At 57.5% G+C, this 20,738-nt stretch overlaps 2 protein-coding genes across 11 annotated transcripts; one reads left to right on the forward strand and one right to left on the reverse strand.

Moving 5' to 3' along the window:
- Positions 1 to 396: 396 nt before the first annotated feature.
- LOC142819910 (claudin-7-like) lies at positions 397 to 2,013 on the reverse strand. Its single transcript, XM_075908784.1, is given in 2 exon segments — positions 397 to 1,080; positions 1,082 to 2,013. Coding segments are annotated over 2 exon segments (867 nt in total). The 5' UTR covers positions 1,898 to 2,013; the 3' UTR covers positions 397 to 1,029.
- A 483-nt stretch (positions 2,014 to 2,496) lies between these two features.
- CEP85 (centrosomal protein 85) lies at positions 2,497 to 16,673 on the forward strand. Of its 10 annotated transcripts, none has more exons than XM_075909021.1 (14): positions 2,497 to 2,582; positions 3,664 to 3,736; positions 4,662 to 4,802; positions 6,341 to 7,068; positions 7,695 to 7,828; positions 8,626 to 8,740; positions 9,077 to 9,262; positions 10,419 to 10,571; positions 10,794 to 10,948; positions 11,427 to 11,562; positions 12,237 to 12,287; positions 12,370 to 12,477; positions 14,076 to 14,301; positions 14,393 to 16,673. In XM_075909021.1, exons 2-14 carry the CDS (start codon positions 3,682 to 3,684, stop codon positions 14,554 to 14,556), a joined length of 2,352 nt encoding a protein of 783 aa, XP_075765136.1. In that variant the 5' UTR covers positions 2,497 to 2,582; positions 3,664 to 3,681; the 3' UTR covers positions 14,557 to 16,673. The 10 variants fall into 10 exon arrangements, with proteins under 10 accessions (XP_075765136.1, XP_075765144.1, XP_075765134.1 ...); XM_075909029.1 differs by having other exon boundaries at positions 2,540 to 2,572; positions 3,662 to 3,736; XM_075909019.1 differs by lacking the exon at positions 2,497 to 2,582 and adding an exon at positions 2,941 to 3,290.
- Positions 16,674 to 20,738: the final 4,065 nt, after the last annotated feature.

Below are 20,738 nucleotides of genomic sequence, written 5' to 3' on the forward strand. Positions count from 1 at the left end.
GCCCCTTTCAGCTGTGCCGCTGCTCCCCCCCCATCACTACCCCCGGCCTGCCCCTTACAGCTGTGTCGCTGCTCCCCCCCCATCACTACCCCCGGCCTGCCCCTTACAGCTGTCTCACTGCTCCCCCCCCCATCACTACCCCCGGGCTGCCCCTTACAGCTGTGTCACTGCTCCCCCCCCATCACTACCCCCGGCCTGCCCCTTACAGCTGTGTCACTGCTTCCCCCCCATCACTACCCCCGGCCTGCCCCTTTCAGCTGTGTCACAGCTCCCCCCCCCCATCACTACCCCCGGCCTGCCCCTTTCAGCTGTGTCACTGCTCCCCCCCCCATCACTACCCCCGGCCTGCCCCTTTCAGCTGTCGCTGCTCCCCCCCCCCCCATCACTAGCCCCGGCCTGCCCCTTTCAGCTGTGCCACTTCCTGCTGCTGCACCCTGTATGGGGGTTTCTTCAAGCAGTATCAGGGAGACAAGCCCCCATACCGGTAACCCCCCCCCCCAAGCTGGCAGGGGCCATGACACGGCAGTAGGGAGATGATCAGCCCTTCCTTACTCTCTCTGTGGCTACGTCTCCACTGGCCCCTTTTCCGAAAGGGACATGCTAATTTTAAACTTCGGAATAGGGAAATCCGCGGCGGATTTAAATATCCCCCGCGGGATTTAAATAAAGATGGCCGCCGCTTTTTTCCGGCTTGGGGAAAAGCCAGTAAAAAGCGCCTAGACTGGCCCGATCCTCCGGAATAAAGCCCTTTTCCGGAGAATCTTTTATTCCTACTTTGAGGGGGGGGGGGGCGATTTCCCCTCCAATAGTTCCCTTCCCTGGGCAGGCCCTTCCAGGCCTGGAACTGGTTGTGCCGCTCGGCCCCAGCCCAGCTGGGTGAGGACACTGGAGCCCTGCTCCTGCGGATTCGCCCCCTCCCCCTCCCCCTCCCCCTCGTGGACTCGGTGCCCAAGGAAATCGAAGGGTGCCCTGCCCCAGAGCTCAGCCTCCCCCCACTCCCTTAGCCTGGCCAGCACTGGCCTGCTCGCCTCAATAATCCACCTCGTAAGGAGCAGCTGCCTCCCCCGGCCGGCCGGCCTCCCCCCTCCCGGTGCCAGCTGCTGGCCAGAGCCACCCCAGCCACGCTCTCGGCGGCGCCACCGCTCCAGCCCAGGTAGAGGCAGGTCCCCATCTGGAACTTGTCCCCGGCAGGGGTCTGAGGGCTGGCCATGGTCTCCAGGACGCTGTAAGCCACGTAGGACGCGGCGCATAGATAGGCGGCTCCAGCGCCAACCAGCAGCAGTCCAGCGGTGCCCGCAAGCTTGGGGCGGGGGTGGTCCGTCCACCACCACGCCCCCAGGTGGGCTAGCGCGTAGCCCAGGGCCCCGGTCAGCACTGAGATGACCGTGAGTGCTCTCAGCATCTGCGTGGGCCAGGAGCTGGCGGTTCCTGGCGGGAGGGCCCAGCACACCTGGCCCAGCACACCGGCCAGCTCCACGCAGCTTTCCCACAGCCCCTCGCTGAAGGAAACGTCCGGGGGGAAGCCAGGCCGCCTGGGGAACTCTCTCCACTGCGGCGTCACCGTGGCTGCCAGCAGCAAGACCCATCCCATGGGGGCCACCAGCAGCCCACGCGCCATGGAGCCCGTCGCCATGGGCTGAGACGGGAGCCAGGTCTCTGCTTCTGCAAGGAGGCAGGCGGCGAGTTCTGGAAGGCGCCCAGCCTGGAGCGGAAGGGGGACGGCGGCGCTCTCGGGTGCTCGTGGGCCGGGCTGGAGGCGGCTGGAGCTGGCCGTTGCAGTTGTACTGTCTGCGGCACCTGGACGTTCCGCATCCTCTGGCCCCAACACGTTTCCAGCCTGTCGATTAAATGTTCCGTGATTCCTGCCCCCTCCCCCCACGTGGTTACCCATTAACATGGCCCCTGGCTCTGTGCTGGGCTCAGCGCGCGCTCAGGCATAACGAGGCCCCTGATTGTTACGATGCAGCAGGACTGGGCCCCTGTGAGCAATGGCCTAGTGACTCCCTGCGGGGACACGGTTCGCTCTGCTTGGTTGCACCAGGCAGGGACGTGGTCCAAGAGCTTGGTGAAGGGCAGAGTGGGGGGGGGGGGGCTGAGCGATCAGCACTCGTGCTTTGCGGGGGGGTATCTGGGCGGAGTGTGGGATGAGCGAGGGGGGGTGGATGGGACGGGAGGGGGGGGGGGCTGGCTGCAGGAGTGCAGGAGGGGGACGATGGGGCAGCGACCCAGGGGGTTTGGGCGCAAGGGAGGGGGGCTAAGTGCAAGGCAGCGGCCCCAGGCGTTCTAGGGCGGGGCTAAGCGCCGGCCGGAGGGGGCGGGGCCATGGAGTGGCAGCCTTAGGCCCCGCCTCCTCGGCGGACGGGTGGCGCCGGCAGACGCTCTAGCTGCGCTGCCGAGAGGCTCCCCCAGGCGGAAGGCGGAGCCCGGGCGGCGAGCGGGCCAATGGCGGAGGGGCAGGGGCGGGGCCGGCGCTCCGGATAGGCGCGGCGCGGCGTGGGGGGCGTGGCTCGCTGGCCCCTCCTCCGGCGCGGCGGTAACGGTCGGCGAGGGGGGCGCGAGCCGGACTGGAGCCAGGAGAGGGGGTGGGTGCGGCTCCCCCCCCCCCCCCCCCCCCGCACGTGCGCTCGGGTCCCAGCCCGCATACGGGGCATCCCCGCTCTGCCCCCCCCGCCCCTCTGCCCCCCCGGGTCCACCCCCCCGCTCTGCTCCTGCCCCCCCCCCCGGGTCCACCCCCCCACTCTGCTCCTGCCCCCCCCGGTCCACCCCCCGCTCCAATACCCCCCCGGGTCTGCCCCCCCACTCTGCTCCTGCCCCCCCTGGGTCCACCCCCCCCCGCTCTGCTCCTGCCCCCCCCGGGTCCACCCCCCGCTCCGGTCACTGGGGCCCTGCGGTGACTCCTCCCCTGCCCGGGGGATCCTGGCCTGTGCGGGCGGGTGTGAGCAGCTGCTCCCCCCCCCCCCCGGCTGGGGAGGGGCCCGGACATGGGGGGGGGGACCGTCTCCAAGTCATTAGCTTTTCGTTTTCAAAACAGAAATATTTTGCAGGAGGCCTGTGGCCGGCGGAGCGTGGATGGGCCAGCGCAGAGGAGTTCCAGGGCTGGATATTCTAGACAGGCTCGGGGGTGGGAAATCCATGTGCTGGAGGCGGTTTTATATACGGTCAAGTCAGCCAAAGCTCCGGGTAGCCCCACGGGCCTGGCTGGGGGTGTAAAATAACTTATGACTGGCTGGATGCTTGGGTGTGGCTGAATAAATCTTCAGAGGGCAAAAATGAACCGGCCAAGCGCTCGGGTTTGTAACAGAAACTTTTGAATCGTTACAGATAAACACTAACACTTGGGCATCGGCCCCCACGCTAGCCTATAAGTAACTGAGATGGCATCTCCTGTAGCTAGGTTTGATCATGGGCACCTGAAGCGTGGGAGAAGCCGTCCCACTTTCAGAGTGAGAAGTGAGGATAATCCAGAATTACTGCACTTCTTGAAGTGTTAACTGCTGCTCTGTAATGGAAAAGTGTGGATGAGAGATGCTAATGGAATGTGGATTAAAGAGTAAACTTTCCTTTCATGAAGAGTTGCAAAATATTTGTCAGTGCCTTTTGCTTGGCTGCTGGCGAAAGTGGATTGGTGTGTGCTGATTTCCATGATGGTTCTGTTTCTTATAGTTGACTGGAACAGCTGTGATGGCTACTCTTGAGAAATGCCCAGACTTGAGGTTCCAGCAGACCAGCCCAACAGGTTTGACTTATGAATTGTTTTCCGTAAAAGTCCTGTTCCTGCTCTATCCTGCTAGGAGAGTCCTTAAGCCACTTCCTGGGTTTCCTATTTACCAAAAGGTTTTAATGAAAAATAAAATCTTAAAACGTTTGTATGTTTGCTGTTAATATCCTGTGCCCGCAGAACAATTGCATGAGTGTCCGGGGTGGATCATATGCCAACTTCACTTGAAATCCAGGATAACATTCCAATGCATCTTTACTATCTTCATTGTTATCTCTGTACTTCTGCGTGCAAACACTGTCACTTCTTCAGTGTCCCTCTCGCTTAGCGATAGCAGAGAAATGTGCATTGCACTCTTATCTTCCATAGCCCTGGCCTGCTGCTAGAACAGACCCATGAGGAAAGAGCTCTCTCGAGCAGCAGTAGCTCAGAGGAATCCAGCAAAACAATTCCTACCCACATAGTATGGGAATGTGTGACTACAGCTTAGTGCTGAGTCTCGACAATTGGCTTGCTAATCATTCTGCAGAGAATCATGTTTTTAAAATGAGTTTGAATCAAACTGGAAAAATGTGTTTGTAACCTGAACTTCAAATCCCACTTGAAAAATTAAATTGGCTGTTGATCTAGATAAAATGCATTTCCAATCCTTCCTTTCACCCCAGCAGGGCAAGGATGGGTTAATAAGTCTGTACCATTCATGGTTTCCTATAGGTAAATCTGAAAGGTTATTTCTTTTAAATGAGCTGCAAACAGTGCGAAGTCCTTTCTTGCCTTTCCGTCTCCTTCCTTTGCTGGCTAATATCTCTGAGCAGGTGGGAAAGGCTGGGCTGTTGTTTGCTTGGCGTAGGTTCTCCAGGTTGATCTTTGGGGGAGTGCTCTCTGTAACATTGATGGGCATTGCTCCGAAGGACGGACATACCCATGTGTGGCTCTTTTCCAGACTCCGGTGCAGGCCAAACGCGTTGTTCTTTGGAGACCGACTGGAAAACCCCAACGCTGTCTGTGAGGTTCCAGAGTCGCTTTGGTGACTGTTCCAGTGTGGCGGGCAGCGGGGTTACCTCCTGCTCAGACAGCACAGAGGGTGAGTCTGAATGTCGGATCCTTGCTGTAGAATTGCAGAATGTTTGTCTAGTTCCTGTCACACAAACCAAATGTCGGGACCTGCCCCTGTACAGAAACAGCCCTAGCGCATGAAACTGTGGGGAACAGGACAGAGTCTGTAGCGTATCATGGGACTAGTGAACACTTTCACCCTTGGCCATTCGTTTATAACCTAAAATGTAAACCGATACACGGTGGCTGAGAGACGCATGGTCTTATCTAAAGCTTCAAAGGTGATTGGCCAAAGCACGTGACAATTTCTAAGGTCAGTGGTGGTCCCACATTTGACTTCGAAAATCTGTGAACTTGTTATAAATGTCACTGGCTCTGCTGGCTGTTCTCACGCTTTAAGGGACTGATACGTTCCCAGTGGATTTAGTTGCTACTGGATAGAACTCGGTAACTCCCGATCGTGACGTTGAGACTCGAGAGAAGACGTCAGCCTGGACTCCCCTCAGTCTGTTTGCAAAGGGCAGTCTTGTCTATTTGGAGGGCTGTTTCCTCTTTGAGGGAGACCTAGGCTGAGCTGTGGTCTGCAGAGATCCCCCCCCCTCCCCCCAATTTGTTCAGTTGCGAGGGGATGTAACAGCTTTCTGTGTCGCTTGGGATGTTTGACAGGCCCTGCGAGCTCCTCACTCCAGTTACGTTAACATTGTGACCTTCATTCTTTCTCATAGCAATTTGGGAATGCAAACGCACTGTCCCATAACTGAGCTGAAGAAATAGTGCCCAGGGATGAGCCCTAAGCCAGTGTGTTGAGGAAACAGGCTAGGCTGAGGAACCGTGAAATTGGAGCCTGAAAGGACAGGGAAGAGGGAGAATCAACACATTGGAAAAGGCTCTTCGGTGTTTGCCCTGCTGAGATTGTGGTGTTGCTCTGTTGAAACCGGAGAGTTACTAAGAATAACTTGGGACTTCCATGTAGGTTTGGTAGCCGTGTGACAGGACAGAGCTGCGCACTCGTTTCCTGTGACTGCGGGACAGAGCTGTTTGTTTCAGCTGTAGGAAAATCTAGTTTCTTGCCATGTCCCAGGGGAGTTGGAAGGTCAGGTGCCGTGTGGGGTGTTCAGCTGTGCTTTCAGCTTATCGTGGGCTTAGCTAAGGCTCTGGTTGCTTTTGTTAGAGTGCAGAGTCACTGTGTGGTGGGATGAGCAGCATGTAATCCAGGTCCGAGTTGTCAAGCTTATGCGTAAGTTTCAGGATTTACCTGTAAGTGACTAGACAGAAAAGTTTATCAGTAAGTTTTGATTAAAGAATTTTAGCTCCAAAACTGAAAGTTGATGATATGGGATGACCGACAGTGGCTGTTTCCCTTCTGCTGTTTACTCTGGCAGGTAAATATCAGGGGACTCCTGGAACTTTTAATAGAGGAAAAAGCAAATGTGCTCTCGTACTTGTACTCTGGTCTTCTGCAGCTCCTTGCCCGTGGGAAATGTTCTTCGTAGTGTGTGGAAATGTGATTGTCTTGTAACTGGACGGAGTCGCTTTAATTCGAACTCTTTGAAATTCTTTCCCTAGAATTCTGCAGTTCCAGTAGCAGTTCCTCGTTTCGCCCCATCAAAACCCAAGAGACCATCCCTACAGCCCATGTCATGCCCTCTACAGCGGGTACTTCACCCTCCAAGCGCCGCTCAACAGGTGAGCCAAGCTCTTTGCAGAATGCACCAGTTTCATCCAAAGCAGCTGTACCCGGCTCTCCCACTGAAAGCGCTGGGCTGGCCAGGAGCGGAGAGCCAACTGCTGAGAGACCCTCTCAGGTGCTGCCCCTAGATCTCTTGCAGCGTTACGGGACTTGTGGGGAGACTGGCCTGGAGCAGTCCTGGTTCCCTGTGTCTGATCACATGAGAGCAGAAGACACGCGAAAATTTGACATTCCTGCCATCGAGCCGACCCTCAATCAGTCTGCTTTGCTGGACACTCTCTACGCTGAGCCTCACCGCCGCTTCCAGGATCCAGACTGGGTTCCCAGTTCCAAAGGAAAGGAGCTTTACAAAGTGCTGCCCGAGTCTAAGCCAGCAGCAGGGGCCAGTGACGCTTGCGAGCCACGAAACGGGACTTGGCCCCCTGGGAGCAGACCGGTGCCATTAGGATTTCAGCCCAGTAACGTTTTTTCTAAACCGATGGCTCCTCCGTCTCGGGGGTGGAGGCAGGAGCCTTGCACTTCGCATCCACATCCGCGGGGCTGCGAGCTCAGTGCGTGGAGGCAGCAGCTGGACTCCATGCGATTGCAAGTGGAGCAGATGCAGGTAGAAAGCGAACCAATTAGAATCCACTTTCTCCTTCCCTTGGCCTGTCTCTTGGGGCTGTGTGTAACGGAACTGCGATTCCTGGCTCACGTTGTGTGCCTCTGTCGCACCTGGTCCCCAAGCTCTCCCTACACCACGTATGCCGGGCGAATCCTTTCATCGCTGAAACGCAGCAGCCGTGCACTGTAGCCAGCAATGCTACACACGTGTGCCAGGTGGTGGTGACCCCGTCCAACAGAGTGCAGGGGAGTGTGTGCAGGTGTTTCGGCGAGCGGACCAGCCTCGCTCTGGATCTAGGCTTAGGGGGAACAGTGTCAGGGAGGGTTTTAATGGAATCTCAATCTTCCATGGGAGGGAACGATTTGTTTAGTGGGAAGCGCTATCAGAAACTCCTGGCTCCCAGTGACACAGCTCAGCCGTCTAAAGTTATTCAGCAAATTCATTGCCCAAGCTGAGCCAAATGACTTGTTCCCAGAGCCCAGCCACAGGCTGCAATGGTTCTGCACTAGATTAACCTTGCGCGTGCTTGCATGCCAGATGAGCGCACACTGCACAAAATAGCCCCGGCAACGTTGCACTTACCCTCCGTGAAAGCCAAGCCTCTCCCTCTCCCCCTCCCTTTCCAGTTACAAAACGGAGCCGTTTGCCACCAGCCTTCCATGTGTGCTGCCTCGCTGCTCTCGGCTGACCCAGCCCAGTGGGTCGGTGTCCTCAGCGCCAGCGAGTCTCTGCTCAAGGAAAAAGAGATCCTCATTGACAGGTAGGAGGCACTTCAGGGGAGAGCAGTCAAACCCAACGGGAGCATGTTCTGCTCTGCGGGGTTTTATTCCAGCGAAGGGCCCAGGGATTGTAAGGAAGTATTTGAAGAAACGCCCTTTTCTCCCCTGAGATTTAAGAGTGATTTCCATTGAAGCAGGCAGGGAGACGGGATCCCTCTAACTTCAGAGGACCCAAAAGGCTTTTTCAAAACGGGTTGTGCTTTTTTCCTGCTTTGTGAGCGAGGAAGCAGAGCTACAAGCGTGTAAAATGTGTGCCTGTTTGCTTACACAAGAACCTCTTGGAATGCCGGGTCTGCTTCTCCTCGTTTTGCTGGAGGATTTTGGGCCGGCAAGACTTTATCAAATCTCTCCTTTCGCCAGGGTGCTTGTTGGCTGGTGCTGTCAGGCATTCACGTTACTGAAGTTGTAAAGGTGGCCTTATCTCTCCCGTCATTTGCTCAGCTTGATTCCTCTGACATCTGCAACTTCAGCAGGAAATTCTCCAGTGACTCTCGTGGCTTCTAGGGCAGCCAAGACTTGAATGTTTAGTGCGAAAACCAAGTGTGCTTTTGACACACTGGCCGGTCTTTTAAAAAGCAAACGCAGGCCCAGGCCCACTTGCTGTTCCATTGCAGGCTGTTTGTAAGATGCGTAGTTGTGGGTCTTGGCGTGGTTTGGGCCTTCCCGGGGGGGCTGGGTTTTCCCCGGGCTGAGTTTCCATAGCGGCGGATGCTTGGCTAGCGCAGCGGCTATGGGCTTTGTCTGCAAAGGGTAAGCTGCCCCATCTGGCTCCTTGCAGGCAAAGGCAGCACATCACCCAGCTGGAGCAGAAGGCGCGGGAGAGCGAGCTGCAGGTCCACAGTGCTCTTAGCTACGCTGCCCCTTATGGAGACATCTGCATGTTGCGAGTGCAGGTAAGTGGAGAGATGGCGCTTGGTCTAGCAGGCTCTCTGTGCCGGCGGGGGGCGAGGGGAAAGTCCCTTCCTGGTGTGGCTGCTGGTGCAGTTCCTCTGGCACATCTGGGTTTGCTGTGGCTCTGGACGGTTGGAGCCTTGGCTTCCTGAACCAGCGGCAGTGGCCGAGCGGAGTGCCGGCGCCGCTTGCAGGTGCGTCAGAGCTGTGCTGAAGCGCCTGGGAGCTGTGCAAGGTGGGTGGCACCTCTGTGCTGGAACCAGCCCCGTCGGGCCTGTGTGGCAGGCGGGCTGCGTGCCGATGGGAGCCTTACGCTGCTTGCTGGGGTCTGTTGGCAGGAGCTGCAGCGGGAGAACTCGTTCTTGCGAGCGCAGTTTACGGAGAAGACGGAATCCCTCGGCAGGGAGAAGCTGGAGCTGGAGAAGAAGCTGGCTGCGGCCGAGGTGGATGCGAAGGTGATTCGGGAGGCGCTGAAGGAGACGGCGCAGAAGCACGCGGAGGAGCTGAAGAAGCAGGAAGAGCGGGTATGGCTGGCTGCCGCAGGCCTCGGCCTTGGCCCCGGGAGTCGTTCCTGGGGCCACCATCTGTTGTGTGGGACTGGCTTGGGGCTGCTCTTCTCTTGCGGCCCGCGAGCCACCGGGGCTGTAGTTGTGCGGCGGGATCGCACGGCTCACTCCTGGCACATGCCCAGAGGGTTTAGTCAAGAGCAGTGATTCTTGGCTTAATGGAAGGTCTTGAGGCTAAACAGTCACCTACTTGTCTTAGTGCTGAACTGCCTGTGTGGGGGGGGGGGAGCTGCTCCTGGTCCTCCCAGCCCTCGTTCCCGGTAAATGTCTTTGCAGTACTGACCTGTGACTGCAGTTTGTGGTGAGTGGCTTCTGGAAAACTCTTGGGCTGGCCTAAAGGAGGAAGCTTTCCTAAGGCCAGGTCTGCCCTAGACCTGGAGGGTCAGGGAAGGAACACGACTCCAGCTGTGTAAAAGATGTAGCTGGAGTTGGCTTTCCTTTAGCCGAGCTTGGAGCAGCTTCCCTTACTCCTTGTGACTGAGGAGTATCGGCCCGACTGGAGCTGCCCTCAGCGTTTGATTTAGTGGGTCTTAAGTAGACCCATTAAATCGAATGCCAGAAGATAGATCTCCAGTGCGGCAAGTGGAGATGTGGCTTAGGTTGCCACATTAGAGGCTTTGTTCGGTAAAGTGGCATTTTCTCAAAGCTCGCTGGTTATTTGAGGAGAGCCCAGAGGCAGGTGGAAACCAGCGTTGCAATGTGTAGGCACGCCGCAGAATCTTAGTGCTGTGTTAACCAGTGTGTGTGTATTTAATGACAACACTACGCCTGGCTTCAGTTCTTCTTATGTTTCATATTTTTAACTGTTTAATTAAGTGCAGCATCGTAAGGTGCGGAGAGGGGAAGCACTTGCTAACGAATTCCAGAAGTATTCGCTCAGCCAGTGTTTGAGTACAGGGCCTGCTCCGCACGTGAGCTCGGAGGGTGGGTCGGTCTCAGTGCGGCGCAGACACCTGGCACACACCTTCAGATGGACGGGGTTCGCTTTCAGGTAGCAGTGAACGGAAGAGCTGCCGCCGTGGGGGCTGCCTAAATGCTTAGCCAGGCAGGCTGGAGAGGGACACGCACGCGGCGATTCTAAGCCAGTCGACCCTTTGACTGTCTCTTCGTGCAGATAAAGGGACGAGACAGACACATTAACAGCCTGAAAAAGAAATGCCAAAAGGAGTCGGAGCAAAGCCAGGAGAGACAGCAGAGAATTGAGACGCTGGAGCGCTACCTGGCTGACTTGCCAACACTAGAAGACCATCAGAAACAGAGTCAGCAGGTAAAAGGGCGCCCTGCGTGTACTGCTGAGTCTGAGGCATTGGGCAGTTTCCTGCTGCCAGTGTGTATCCACCCCTGCCGGCAGCGCTGCAGTCTGTCCTTCCCAGCGATGGCTGTAAAGTGCCCCGATGGTAAAAATCCCCGTGGGCACTAGTGTGGCCTCCTGTGGCCCGTGGCAGCGGCGCTCAGACGTCTGAGCGCTGAGCAGTGTTCTCTGCCCCAGTTAAAGGAGTCGGAGCAGACGAGTTCGGTGCTGCAGGAGGCGGTGGCGGCCCTGCGCAGGGAGCTGGGAGATGTGCGTGCTGCCTGCAGAGAGCAGGAGGCGCAGCTAGAAACCCAGAACCGCAAAGAACTGGAGTTGCTCTCCACTGTGCACAGGTAACGCTCGGGGAGGGGGAGGGAGTCTGAGCTCTGCCCGGCGGGGGCTGAGAGCTCCGGGATGTCCGGCACTGAGCGGTGGGCCAGGCTAGAGCGCCTCTGCAGGGCAGCGCTGGTACGAGCTGGGATTGAAGCGAGGCTCTGGGTGCGGGGAATGGAAAGTCTAGAGAACACGGAATTGCCGTCGCTTGTGGCTTTCTGCTCCACGCAGGGCGCTGTGAAACTGGCTCTGGGCTCGGAGCCGTCTCCATTGGACACGGGTCTGTATCACCCGGGCTTCCGTAGGGCTTCCCGCTGTGGCTGCCTGGTCGTGGGCTGATTTGCCCCCTCTGTTCCTTAGACCTAAATCACTGCATGGGGGATATTGACAGGGCCGAGGGAAAAGGGGGGGGTGAGTGAGACAGACCGACCGACCGACCCCCAGATTCCAGGACATTGCTCCTCCTTGCCAGCCCGTTTGATGCACTGGGGATCTTAGCTTGCAGGAGAGGCTGAAGCAGTGTGTGAAGCGCTCAGGCGGAGGGTCCCCTGTCCTGGAAGTGGAGAAACAGAAACCAGAAAATGCTTCTCTGCAGAGAGACTGTGATCGCCTCCGGAAGGTAACTCTCCACAGGGTGAGCCTGCCCCTCGCTAACGCCCGTTCCTGTCGCCTTCCCTCCGCTGCTCCTCCCAGGCACTGAAATGAAATGTGAACTGAGCCCCTACCCTGCATCCTGTACCGGCCCATGGGCCCTGCGCTCACAGTGTGAGCGCGCCACGCCGGAGGGGCTGGTAGCCATTCTCGGTGCGATAACTAGACACTGCTGTAGCGCTCACGTAAACATCAACGTGACAGGAAAGTGAAAGCAGGTAGGGAGGGGGAGGCCACAAACGGCTGTCTCGCCACTCCTAGGGTACGTCGGGACTGCATGGCGCCATGTAGATTTGTTTGTTCGGCAAAGGGAAATGAAGCTGCGATTTAAATAATGGCTGCTGCGCTGAGCTGTTTGTTGGCTCAGCACGGCAGCCATTTAAATGTAAATGAAGCCGCGATTATTTAAATCGCAGCTTCATTTCCCTTTGCCGATCAGCCTCATCTATGTGTCTCCATCGACGGAGCCATGTCGTTTAGACACCCCCCTAGTGCCTAATTGTGCTTCCTGCTGGCACCTTCCGGCAGGCAGTCTGAGCCCTTTGCAAGCCAGGCTGTAATCTAAAGCGCTTACAACCAGATCTGCAGCTGCTGGCTCGAAGGAGGATTCCCACGCGGGGTGGCTGTGCGCTCAGGGGCCTGTGCTTTTGGTTTCAGATTGTGGACAAGCAGCAGAAGAAGATGGAGCAGTTGTCGTCACAAGTGAAGGTGAGAAGTGAGATCGCTGGGGACTCTAGAGCGTCGCTCATGGGGCCTGTCGGACAAACCTCTCCCCTGTTGTCTGTTCCAGAGCCTGGGAGAGCAGGTGTCTCAGGAGGAGGGGACAAGCCAGGCTCTGAAGGAGGAGGCCGTGCGAAGGGAGAGCGCCCTGCAGCAGCTGCGTGCTGCCGTGAAAGAGGTCAGGGCGTGAACACGACGGCTGAACGAGCCATGAGCCACTTGGTAGTGGGGACTGACTGTGCAGTCGCTGCCCCGTGTCAGCCCGCAGCGGCCCCGGCCGTGCCCTGGGCGGGCGCCTGTCTCCATTCGAGAGCCCTAATGTCGCCCTCTCGGCCAGCTCTCCGCTCCCTGGCGCTGTGGGCTGCCCAGGCGCCTCCTCTCCCTAACTGGGCCTAGCGACTGACTTGGCCCCCAGGCGCAGCGCAGGGTCCTAGTCCGGCCGGGAAGCCCAGGGACAGGGTTGTCTCTTTCCACCTGTCTTCAGTGACCCCCGTTCTCGGTGTGTCCGGCTGTGGGAGGATCCCAGGCCTCCCGAGGAAGCCTCCACACTATTAAGCGTGAGGCCGCCAGGGAGAGCGGGACAAGGTGCTTCCTGTCCTGTTGGGTTTTAGTTTCTTCCCTTGTGAGCGGAGCGGACGCCTGTTTTGAAAGCCCTGGTGTTACCCTGGCCAGGCCCAAAACAGACGTTAGGGCACAGTCGTCTAAACGATTACCCGAGAGGCCTGCCTTATCGGTTAATTCGATCGACTGTGCACTCCCTCCCCTCCCCCCGTGTCAGAGGCAGCGGGAACTGGCTGCCCAGACCTGCCATGGACAGAGGCTGCTCTGCAGTGGCCGGCCCCGTCCGCAGGGGACCCGAGCTCCCTGCAGACAGAGGCTGCCTCTGATAGAGAGGCAGCAACATGGGGGGGCGGGGAGGTGGCTCCCTGAAGCCGGTGTTCATGGGGAACTGGCTTTTAAGCCAACTCCCCCTGAGAACCAGATCCCATGGAGCCGCCTGTCCCACCCCGGCACTGCTGGCTGTGGGTGAGGGGGGCAGGTGAGAGTTGGCTTAAAAGCCAGCTCCCCATGAGCACCAGTTTCACGGAGCCACCTCCCCGCCCCCCACGTTGCTGCCCCGTGGACGGGGACGGCCGCTGTGGAGCAGCCTCTGTCCATGGCAGGTCTGGGCTTGCTGTGGACGGAGGCTGCTCCGTGGGATGCCGGCACCGCCTGTCTGGGGTACTTGGGCCCCTCTGTACCAGACAGCAGCGGCAGGTGGGAGTCGGTCTGGCAGGGAGCTGGTTCTTAAACTGGCGCCTCTGGCAGACCGACGTCCCCCGCGCTGCTGCCGGTCCCCGTCCGCAGGGGACCCCGCAGAGGCAGCACCACGGGGTGGGTCCGGGAGCGCACTGGCTGCTGGCCCCGGCCCTGGGGACTGTAGAATAATCGTGTAGACACTAAGATTTTGTGCAGTTACGTGGTTATTGAACTGAGCGAAATCGAACGCCCCCCCCCCCCCCCCCCCCCGCCCGGTGACGTTTAAACTGGTCTAGCTGGGCTGGTGTCCGGAGCCCGTTCATGTGGCCACCGCCAAGTATCTGCGCTGCCAGCGCCGTGGACCCTCCCGCCGGGGCTGGGAACACGCACTCGGAGAGCAGCGGCTGTCCAGGACGCCGATGCAAAGGCAGCAAAAGGCCGTCGGGCCTGCCCCGGGCCGAGGGGCCTCTAGGCAGGGCGCTTCTCGGCTGAGCCGGGCCACTTCGCTGGCCGTAGCTCGTGTTCCTCTGTGTGCAGCTCTCGGTGCAGAACCAGGATCTGATTGAGAAGAACCTGACGCTCCAGGAGCGCCTCCGGCAGGTGGAGCTGAGCCAGCCGCCGCGCGCTGGGACGGCCCATCTTGCCCACGAGCTACACGGGGAGCTGGCCGGCTGCCTGCAGGACTTGCAGTCTGTCTACAGCATCGTAACTCAGCGAGCGCAGGGCAAGGATCCCAACCTCTCCCTGCTCCTGGGCATTCACTGTAAGTGCGCGGGGCAAGAGTCACGGCATCGGGGAGGCGGGGGGAGTGTCGTGTTCAGAGCGTGTCTGATGTGCGCTCGTTCCCCATCCAGCTGTGCAGCTTTCCGCTACGGAGCCGGCCGACTCGCTGACCCCAGACGGGCTCGCGAGGAAACTGCTGGAGGTGAAGCAGCTTCGCCGAGAGGTTGAGGACTTGCGGACTGCGATATCCGACAGGTACGCGCAGGATATGGGGGACAACTGCATCGCACAGTGATGGAGCCGCGCTCCCCAGCCTGCGTCGGAACCGCTGGAAACGACCACCGACCCCCTGAAACTAGCGCCTCCGGCACGGGACAAGCTAACCTGCACCTTAGCACCGCCGGCGGGGCTCCGAGATGCAGGCTATCCGCCCCCGCAGGAAATCGGGGACCCCTGTGCCGTGACCAGTCAGTGCTGATTGGCTAACTGGAACTATTCAGTCTTTGGTGTTCATCAGCTTTTGCCGCCTTCGGCAGGTGTCTGCTGGGTGAGTTACCAGTCACCTTCTGAGCACGGAAACCCCCGGGTTCCAGCTGGCCTGGGTGCCATGACCTCTGGCCTTTCTGGTGAGGCGCAATCCAGACCGGCTCCTGCCAACTACTCTGCCCTTCCTGCTCGCACAAGTTGTGTGTGTGGGCTCCTACGCGGTGCTACTGGCGTAGCGCTTGTCTGATTGCCCCCGACTCCGAGCATCCCAGGCTCATCCGCGACGCCTGCGTGTGTCCTGGCCTGGATGAATAGCGCGATCGCTCAGGTAGCCAGGTCTGCCTCGCGCAGGTGGAGCAGCTGAAGTCTCATTAGCCAGCAGCCCAGAAACCGATGGTGCTAACTGGGTTGTAAAAACCCTTCTGTTGGTGAGGCCTTAGGGTTTTATCCCCTTCCGGGTGATCTGATCGTGGGCTGCGGTTCAGACCCCGGAGCAGCACGGGGCTTGCTGCTGAAGTGCCTTGCTCCTCTAGAGAATTTCCTGCCAACCCGGTGGATGGGGGAGCTGGTCCTTTCTCTTCGCTCCCTTCCTGGCCAGGCACCAGCCCTGCAGCCGCCTTGGTCTGCAGTGCGGCCCCAGGGAGCAGCTGCTGCTCGGGCACAGGCCTGCGGGAGCCAGGAGTCAGTACAGGAGCAGCGAGGCTGCAGCAGGGGGCGCTAGGGCTGCACGTAATTACTCAGGATTCTCGATGCACTTTTACAGCTTCGCCGCTCCACTTCCGGAGCTGCCTAGAGCCCAGCTTGCTTGGGCCTGTGCGTGAGCCGCTGCCCTGGGAGCACAGCGAAGGCACATGCTCCCTCTGAGCTCAGTGCGCAATGGAAATGCTTTTCCACTTGGGTGTTTTCAGCTGGCTGGGAGAGCACATGGGGACCCCGCTGGCTGCCCGTTGACTCTGCTGCAGAGGCTCCCAAGTCCATGGGGTAGCAGGAAAAGCTGCTGAACCGGCAGCGTTTGCATCCTCCTTTTGGGGCTGATCCCCGGGGGGGAGATGCTGGTCCTGGAGCCCTTTCCTCACATTCTATAACCCACACCAGGGCTTTGGGATCTGGCCATGACAGTGGTGCTTCTGGAAAGCACCTGGCTCCCATGCTGCCGCCGGGTGGCTTGTTAGCCGCCGCGCTCCCTGCCGCAGTGACTCCTTCCCGGAGCACCCGGGGCGATGGCTGGAGGGGTGACGAGGGCCGTTGCTTCTCTCTTCCCGCCTCCGCCAGCTCCCTTGCTGCGTTACAGGGGCCGAGAAGCCAGTCGCCTAGACGAGTGGGGAACCCCATGGGCACGACAGGCCCTGGGGGGGACGTTGCTGGGTGACTGGAAAGCTTGTTTGACCACGTGGTTTGACAGACGCTGTGAGCCTGCACTCAGCACCCGACTGACAGCAGAGCGACCCCCTTTCCACTGATGCCCACAGGGACCAGGCAGGCAGAGGGGATGGCGCCTCCTCAGCTGCCCCCACAGCGTCCCGGGTACCAAACTGTCTCGGCCTTGAACTCCGCCCCTTCGGTATTTGGGTGGCTTGCGGGCAGGGCGCTGTCCTCGCGGAGAGCGGCCATCGGCTCCTTCCTGCGGCTGGGCGCTCGGGTAGCACGTTGCCGGCCTGCGGGAGCCGTGCGGTTGTTTTAGAAGTTCTCTGCGCACCTTGTTGTCACCTGCTCCAGGGGCTCTGCACAGCGCACCCCAGAGACGGGCAGCCAGAGCCCGCAAGTCTCGCCGCGAGCGCAGGGCGCGTTTGACTAGCTGGCCCCGGCGGGTGGCTGCTCGTACCGTTCCCGCAGGCCTATTTGTACGACTGTTTGTCTTGCGCGGTTGTTTGTTCCGAGTGTTTTGATTATAAAATAAAGCTGCTTTGGTCCTGTTGGGCAGAGCAATTCCGTGGCTGGCTGGCTGGCGCCGAGGGGGGATTTGGCAAACAGCCCACATCCCACGCTGGGCCTTGGGGATCAGGCCCCGTACGCTGCTTCCCCTGGGTCATTCCCCCTGCAGCGAGAGCGCCCTGCTGAAGTCCAGGGGTGTTCCATTGCCGTGCAGCGAGGGAGCCAGCCCTGGGACTCTTCACGCCGCGGTTCCCAATCCAAGCTGTGGCTCACCCTGAAGGCTTGGTTGTGGGGCTCTGAAGGAAGACGAGGGCAGAACAAGTCTCCTTGGTAACTTAATACAAGGCGTCCACTGTGGCTGGAGTTGCAGAAAGCTATTCAGAGGGTCCCACTGTCTGTCGGGCCGTGCCAGCTGCCCGTGAAGTAGCTCCAAGTGGGCAGGGAAGGGCGCCTCCCGCCGGGCCGAGTTTGACTGCAGCTGCTGGCGGTTTTCTTCACGTCCTGCAGGCCCCGCCCCCGGCGCGCTGAGCGCTCAGACGCGTGTGCAGGAGCTTCGCAGGTGGGGTGAGGCAAGAGGCCAGAATGCTGGCCCGCCGGAAGGGAGCATGGTCGCGTGATTACAGCAGGATGCTGAGCCTTGCGGCCTCTGCCTCCCACTAGGCCGGGCCCCGTTGCTCTGCCGCGTGCTGCTCCTTGACTGGGTACAGGGATCTGGGGAGGGGGTGCCCACTAAGCTTAGTGATCTGAGCACAAGGCCCGAGGGGGCTTCCGGGGCCTGTTCTGACGTGATTGCAAATGGAATCTGGTCGTTAATCTAGAAGCTGGGCTGTGCCTGGCTCTGGCCAAATAAGGTTGGATCACGGCGTACCCCATCTCTGCAAGGCCCCAATGGTTTGGCAAGTACTAAGACCTGCCCCTTCCTCCCCCAACACTTCCTTTCGGTGCACGGTGCTGTCAGCTCTGATAAAGACCTGGGTTGTGGCTCACTGCATGTGTCAAAATGTTGGTTTGCCCCAAATGACACATCCCTGCTACTGTTTTGAGATTAAAAGGTGTCACTCCCAGACGGGTGGGGGCTGTATTTCTGGGCTGACACCATGTACCCCAATTTTAACTTTATTTTCCTGGCTAGTAAACACACAATAGGCCTGTCAAAATCAGCCAAGTCCAGCTGCAGTGTTCCCGTAGTGCAGGTAAAACAGTGGCACAAAGCTAGGACTGTCGATGAATTAAAAACAGGAAGAGAGAAGCTGCAGCTGATCCGATTCATTAGCGATCAGCAGGTATGGGAGATGTGGCCTGTACTCCTTGCACAACACAACCCACATGGGCACAGCTGGCTCCGAAGTAACTGAGTGAGTTAGGTATCAGAGGCGTCGCCGTGTAGTCTGGATCTGCAAAAGCGACAAGGAGTCCTGTAGCACCGTATAGACTAACCGATGTATTATTGGAGCGTAAGCTTACGTGGGCAAAGACCCACTTCATCAGATGTATGATCTGACAAAGTGGGTCTTTGCCCATGAAATCTTATCATAGAACACTAGGACTGGAAGGGACCTCGAGAGTCATCGAGTCCAGTCCTCTGCCCTCATCGCAGGACCCAGTACTGTCTAGACCATCCCTGAGAGACATTTATCCAACCTGCTCTTCAATATCTCCACAGATGGGGATTCCACAACCTCCCTGGGCAATTTATTCCAATGTTTGCTCCAATACATCTGTTAGTCTATAAGGTGCTCCAGGACTCCTCGTCGCTTTTGAGTGAGTTAGCTGGATGCATCCCACGTTGGCATAGCACTGCCCGTGTCGGTTGGCACAGCGCTCTCCATGTCCGACAGAGGCTTGGTCTGCTTTGCAGAGTGAGGTTAAGCGAGCTAGTGGCCGCAGTGCTGCTGGGATGTTCCTGTAGCAGCAGGGTGGCTCTGTTGGAGTAACTTAGTCGTCTAATTCCAACCATCCATCACTGACTGGGACCAAGTTTATAGACACCTATAAAACGGGCCCCAGGGCTGTGTGTTATCCCAACAGCCTTGTATCTAGACTGACAACACATTTGCTTTCATAAACTCTTTGGCTGTGTCTAGACTGGCAAGTGTTTCTGCAAAAGCAACTGCTTTTGTGGAAACACTTGCCAGCTGTCTACACTGGCCGCTTGAATTTCTGCAAGAGCACTGACGATCTCATGTAAGAAATCAGTGCTTCTTGTGGAAATACTATGCTGTTCCCGTTCGGGCAAAAGTCCCTTTTGCGCAAAAGCGCCAGTGTAGACAGCTCAAATTTGTTTTGCACAAAAAAGCCCCGATTGCGAAAATGGCGATCGGGGCTTTTCTGTGCAAAAGCGCGTCTAGATTGGCACGGACGCTTTTCCGCAAAAAGCATCCGTGCCAATCTAGACGCTCTTTTCCGCAAATGCTTTAACGGAAAACTTTTTTCTGTTAAAAGCATTTGCGGACAATCATGCCAGTCTAGACGTAGCCTTCGGGTCTTGCAAATAATGTTGATGACTTCTACTGAACTCATCAATATGAGAAACACTTTCGATATTAATGCTAGACTGAAGTTACATGGAAAAATGCTATAGAGAGGGCAGCGAAAACATTTTTCTGAGGTAGGGGAATTTCATGGTTGTCTGAGTAGTCAGTGATAGGATTAAAACAAAAGGAAGTACTACTTCACACAACGCAGTCAACCTGTGGAACTCCTTGCCAGAGGACGTGGTGAAGGCCAGGAATTTAATAGGATTAAAAAAGAGCTAGATAAATCAATGGAGGTTAGGTCCATCAATGGCTGTTAGCCAGGGTGGGTGGGAAGGTTGTCCTTAGCCTCTGTCAGAGTCTGGGAATGGGGGACAGAGGATGGATCCGTTGATTCTGTTCATTCCTGCTGGGGGCACCTGGCATAGGCTACTGTCAGCAGGACTTTGGGCTAGATGGACCTGCCTGGCTGTTCTGTATTTGAAGAGATGCAGGCCACCACTTTGATATGCATCCACCAAAATGCCTCGGTTTCTGTACAATTACACATTGTGCACAGAAATAGCTGCTGGTCTTATTTTTTAATCTTTCTGTGCTCAGACTTAATCCCAAGTGTGAGAAGTCACCATGAATGCAGTGATGTATATTTATTAGGCAATCATTTCACTACTGCACTTGGGCTCTGAAACTGTAAGATAAGTTGCTATTCTAACTCACATTTCCTGCTGCTGTGCAGAGTGCTGAATGCTGGTGAGCCCCACATTGAAACAGCCCCACGGGCTTGTGTGGTTTTTGCACAGAAGGGAAGTTTCTTCATGAATTTCTGTGGATTTGCTGCATGTCTGCCTCACCCTGAGCAGCTTTTGATGTCTGTAATCTTGCTGTAAACAACGACTGTGCCAGTTTCCTACGTGAAGGAGGAAGCCCTGCTCGAGGTTTGTGTGTCGATTAGAAGGGCCGGTCAAAGACTTTCGGAGACTTGGAGGGAACCACTAGCTCAGTCTAAAACACGCTGGAGGAAATGTTCCATCACTTACCTGAGTACCAAGCCCGGTACTAACCAGCTTTTAGAATAGTGTCCCCTGGTGATTTGAAAAGAGCAAGAGAAGTCCACCTGTGGGTTTGCGCCAATGGCTAACCGACTTGTTCAAAAAGTTAGGCACCGTTTTTATTTGAATGTGTCAGGTTCTTGGTCTGCCTTTCTCAGCTAAATTAACAAGCCCTTTGGTACCTGCCGTCTTCTCCCTTTGAAGGTATCTGCACCCCACAATCAAGTCTTATTACAAGGTTCGTTTGGAGAAGCGAAACAGCTTCAGTGTTCCACGTAGAAGGCGTTTGTCAGCCCTTGACTCCAATGGTTCAACGTCCTTTTAAAACATGGCTCCCAGAAGTAGATGCAGCGTCTGGTATCGCCCTCGCGGGGGGTGTAAACAAGCAAAATTGTCTCCCTTTTAGTAATGGATCCACCTTGGCCTCATGTCACCTCAGCCCTTGTGGCAGCAGCAGTGCCCTAGGGGAGCTCATGTCTGTTTCATGAAGGCTGTGCAGAGCACAGGGCATTGGCAGCTGATGCCAAATGGAGGGGTTGCAAGCACGCTGGGGGCGGAGGGTCCAAAACGAGACTGGAGCCCTGGCCTGGCTCCCA

This window comes from Pelodiscus sinensis, chromosome 25 (genome assembly GCF_049634645.1).
Source record: "Pelodiscus sinensis isolate JC-2024 chromosome 25, ASM4963464v1, whole genome shotgun sequence".
Lineage (NCBI taxonomy): Eukaryota > Metazoa > Chordata > Testudines > Trionychidae > Pelodiscus > Pelodiscus sinensis.